General features: G+C 65.6%; 2 protein-coding genes across 2 annotated transcripts in view; one reads left to right on the forward strand and one right to left on the reverse strand.

Moving 5' to 3' along the window:
• The window catches only part of SFXN3 (sideroflexin 3), a 5,900-nt gene extending 5,467 nt beyond the window's left edge, over nucleotides 1–433 (reverse strand). Inside the window, exon 1 of the mRNA XM_009894259.1 lies at nucleotides 383–433. Coding sequence (XP_009892561.1) covers nucleotides 383–433 — 51 coding nt within the window. The remainder of the gene's footprint in view (nucleotides 1–382) is intronic.
• A 149-nt stretch (nucleotides 434–582) lies between these two features.
• Nucleotides 583–4,273, forward strand: part of PDZD7 (PDZ domain containing 7) — a 10,322-nt gene continuing 6,631 nt past the window's right edge. The window contains exons 1-9 of the mRNA XM_009894260.1: nucleotides 583–775; nucleotides 969–1,109; nucleotides 1,538–1,712; nucleotides 2,054–2,230; nucleotides 2,444–2,591; nucleotides 2,819–2,879; nucleotides 3,310–3,478; nucleotides 3,547–3,644; nucleotides 4,113–4,237. Of these exons, the coding sequence (XP_009892562.1) occupies nucleotides 583–775; nucleotides 969–1,109; nucleotides 1,538–1,712; nucleotides 2,054–2,230; nucleotides 2,444–2,591; nucleotides 2,819–2,879; nucleotides 3,310–3,478; nucleotides 3,547–3,644; nucleotides 4,113–4,237 (1,287 nt within the window). The remainder of the gene's footprint in view (nucleotides 776–968; nucleotides 1,110–1,537; nucleotides 1,713–2,053; nucleotides 2,231–2,443; nucleotides 2,592–2,818; nucleotides 2,880–3,309; nucleotides 3,479–3,546; nucleotides 3,645–4,112; nucleotides 4,238–4,273) is intronic.

Below are 4,273 nucleotides of genomic sequence, written 5' to 3' on the forward strand. Positions count from 1 at the left end.
CGGAGGGGCTCCGGGGAGGATGAGGAGGGACTCTGCCCCCCTCCTGCTGCAAAGCTTCCCCAGGGAGGGGGACGGGGAGGTCAGTTCCTGCTCTCCGGCGTAAAGCTGAGGTCCCCACGTCCCCTCTCCAGGGCCTTTCCGGATTTACACCACCGGGTAAAACCCCTTTGCCCTCCCTATTCCGGATTTACGCCGCCAGGCAAAGCCCCTTTTCAGCTCGGTACCTTGCTCAGGGCCAGGGCAGCCTGTGCCTGCCACCCCCACGGTGGTACCCAGGAGCCCTGGGTTTGTCCCCCAGGGCCCTGTAGGACAGGGAGGGGAGAGGGCTGGAGAGGGGGGGGGGTCACAAAGTTCCTTGTCCCCCCAGGCTGTGCCACCGCACCCGGGATCCGTCCGGCCAGCACCAAGCGCCCACGCCAGCCGGCCCCAGCATCGCCCTGCTAAGAGGGAGCGGTGCCCGAGCCCGGGCATGTGCTGCTGGACTATGCCATGTCCCCCCCTGGCCAGCGGGCAGCCCCAGCCCCGTGAGGACACGGCCAGCCCTGAGCCGGACGCCGGGACGCCGGGGGGCCCAGCGCCGCCATGGCCCAGGGCTGGGACGCGGCATTGTCGGGGATGACGGCGGGCAGCCGGTCGCGGAGTTCCAGCAGTGAGGCCAGCCTGGCTCCCCGCTGCCTCCTCAGCAAACAGAGCCGCCTGCTCAATGGGGCCACCCGGGTCAGCCGTGCCGCTTCCCCCATGGGCCGCGTCATCCTCATCAACACCCCCATCGAAGGTGCGTGGGGTGCCCTCCCAGCCCCCTGCCCACCCACATGGCCGGGGGGTGGCTCGGCACCTGGGTTCCCCGGGTCTGTGGGCTGGGAGAGTTGTCCTGGGACTGAGGACATCCCCAGCAAAAGAGACACCCCCCTACCCCTTGTTGCTTGCACCCAGCCCCGGGTGACACATCCCGTCCCCCGTCCCCACAGCCAGCAGCAATGAGAGTGACATCATCAATGCCATCACGGTGGAGAAGAGCGTGGACGGCAAGCTGGGCTTCAGCGTCCGTGGTGGCTCCGAGCACGGGCTGGGCATCTTCGTCAGCAAGGTGGAAGAGGGCAGCGCTGCTGGTAAGTGGGACAGGGCGAGGGATGCTGGTGGGGACAGGCATGTGCCAGCAAGACCCTCTTGGGAAGCTCCTAGTGACAGTGCCACAGCAGCAATGCCACCCTTCATGGTGGCAAGTCACCATTTGCTCCCTGCTGCCTCTGGCCGTGGGGTTTTCAGGCTGCCCATGGAGAAGGGTTGGGGACTGGAGCGGGTAGCCCTGTGCCAATGGCTCTGAGCTCCATCCCCAAGCCACAGTGAGGTGACAAGCTCCCTGTACCTGCTACAGCCTCCGTGAGATTGCCAGGTATCACCGCCTCCGTTCCCATGGGGTTCGGATCAGATTGGGGACACATTTAGGAACATCCCATGGGGTTCAGATCAGGTTGGATGCCAAACAAGGACATTGGTGCCGGGTCAGGTGCCCAGCCGAGCTGTGTGCCCCTTGCAGAGCAGGCCGGGCTGTGTGTTGGTGACAAGATCACGGAAGTGAACAGCGTGAGCCTGGAGAATATCACCATGAGCAGCGCTGTCAAGGTCCTCACTGGCAACAACCGCCTCCGCATGGTGGTCCGGCGGATGGGCCGCGTGCCAGGCATCAAGTTCTCCAAGGAGAAGACGGCATGGTGAGCAGAGCATCCCCCATACCAGCACCCCAAAGCCCAGCCTCATGGGAGGGCATAGTGGGGAGGCTCAGTGGGGGTTGCTGGGGAGCAGGGAGGGTCCTAGAGATGCAGGACCCTCAGGATGGGGGTGATCTCTGACAAAGGTGGGGAGAGCCCAAGGTGGGGCACAGGATGGGATAGAAAGGTCCGGAGCAGGTAGGGTGGGTGCAAGCCCCATCCTCAGCATCCCCCATCCCCATCACTCTTCCTCTGTTGGGTGATACCAATGGTCCCATGCTGCAGGAGGATGAAAGCCAGCCCCCCGAGGCCCCCCCCCACCCAACACTGTTCCCATGCTCTAGGGTGGATGTGGTGAACAGGCGTCTGGTGGTGGAGAAAAGCGGCTCAACACCATCGGAGAGCGGCTCCGAGGATGGGCTGCGGCGCATTGTCCACCTCTACACCACCTCCGATGACTACTGCCTGGGCTTCAACATCCGCGGCGGCAGGGAGTTCGGCCTCGGCATCTACGTCTCCAAGTATGTCCGCCCTGGGGGGCACGCAGCACCCCAGGCCCCTCTGTGCCCATGCTGGGGCTTGGCACCCCTTCCCTGGCTGAGCCCCCCACCCTCATAAGACTGTGGGCATCACCACGGTGGGTGCTGGGGCATGGGGCCGCCCAGACAGAGGTGTGGGGCAGCAGTAGGGCTCCGACAAGGGCTCAGACCAATCCTGTGTGTGTCCCCCCGCAGGGTGGACCCCGGGGGGCTGGCGGAGCAGAACGGCATTCGGGTGGGAGACCAAGTCCTTGCAGCCAATGGAGTCAAGTTCGAAGACATAAGCCATAGCAAGGCAGTGGAGGTGCTCAAGGGGCAGACCCACATCATGCTAACCATCAAGGTACCCGCCGCTGGCCCCGCGGGACCCCTGGGTGAGGTGGAGGGGGTCGGTGTGTCCCCACGCTGGCGCTGCCCCAGCTCGGCTTGGCGCCTGTGGGGCTGGCGCGGCCACTGGCTGGTTGGGTTTCAGGCGGGTGGGAGGCAGGGGGGATGCATTATTCATGGCTGGCACCGGATCGGGTTCTCCCAGTGCGCGCTGACCCCCATGTCCTCTCCCCCTGTGCCTAGGAGACCGGCCGGTTCCCTGCCTACAAGGAGATGGTGGCCGAGTACTGCTGGCTCAGTCGCTGTAAGGGCAGTGCTGCGCGGGTACCGGCAAGGCCACTGGACTGGGATGTGGGGGGGACTGGGACCCCCGTGCGAGGGGTGGCTGGCCCTGGTGGGGAGGGAGAAGGTCCTCATGCCATGGGGTCCCATGGCTTTGGAAGGGGCATGAAGCTCCCTGTGTCACAGTCAGCATCCCCATGGTCCCCATGACCACACAGGGTCCCGCCTGCCCCCCGTTCTTCTAGGGGACATGAAAAGCCCCATGCTGTGGCCAGCAGCGCCGTGGTCCCTGTGATCCTGCAGGGTCCCACATGTCCCCATCCTTGTAGAGCCCTGTGCAATGTCCAGCAGCCACCTGGTCTCCACAGCCTTGTCCTCTGTCCTCGGGGTGGAAGCAGAGCTCCCTGAGGCTCCATGGTGTGTCACCCCATGTCCTCGCTGTGCCTTTGCAGTGACCAATGGGCAGCTGCAGCAGCTGTCTCAGGCCTCGGAGACCAGCTCCTCCATCTCCTCCTATTCCTCGGGGCCAGCGCCGGGGGTGGTGAACGGACTGGGGACGGCCACCCCCGGGCCTCCCACTCGCACCGTCGACGTAGCCATCTCCACGGAGGATGGGCCACGGCGGGTCTGGGCGCGGGAGCGTGCCGAGCGGGCCATGCAGACCGAGCCAGCCACTGAGGGGCTGCCAGAGACGCGGCGCACGGGGCCGCCTCCCGAACTTCGCTGCTGGCACTGAGCCGACCCCGGCAGCCCATCACACGCTCCCAGAGCGACCTCACTGTTGCTGGTAGGGACTGGAGCACAGCCCCACACATGGGACTCGCTCCTGGCTGGGGTTCCCCTCCAACCCTGCGCCCCCAGATCTGCGCATCCCATAGCTCAGCCTCTGCTCCACGTGGAAGCTGTCCCCTGCTTGGATATCCTATAGCCCCTGCCCCACACGGATACCTGTCCCCCACTCCTGGGCATCCGATAGCTGAGTCCCTGGCCACCACCCCATCTGAACACCTGGCCACCAGTCCTGGGCTCCCTACAGCACCAGTCCTGTCCTCGGGGCTTGCAGAGCACCCCAAAGCCCAGCCCCACACACCCTTTAGATCCCCCTGCACCCCACAGCAGGTCTCTCTTCCCCAGTCAGTGCCTCCCAGTAGCCCCCCTCCCCAGCTTCCCAGCCCAGGCCTCTTCCCAGCCCCCAAACACCATTTGGGGTGGCATCCCCCAGCCCCTCCACTCCAACCCCCTTCTCTGTCCCCAGAGGAGAAGCGGAAGAAGGAGAAGCCGGAGATACAAGGGGCACGGGGGGCCCCACCAGGGCTGCACCGCTCCAAGACCCTCGTCAACCTCTTCTTCAAGGGGAGCCGTGCCACCAGCCAGAGCTGGGCCCCCCCCAGCCAGGAGCCCCACACCTCCGATCGC

The sequence above is a fragment of the Charadrius vociferus genome, unplaced genomic scaffold, assembly GCF_000708025.1.
Source record: "Charadrius vociferus isolate BGI_N301 unplaced genomic scaffold, ASM70802v2 scaffold711, whole genome shotgun sequence".
NCBI lineage: Eukaryota > Metazoa > Chordata > Aves > Charadriiformes > Charadriidae > Charadrius > Charadrius vociferus.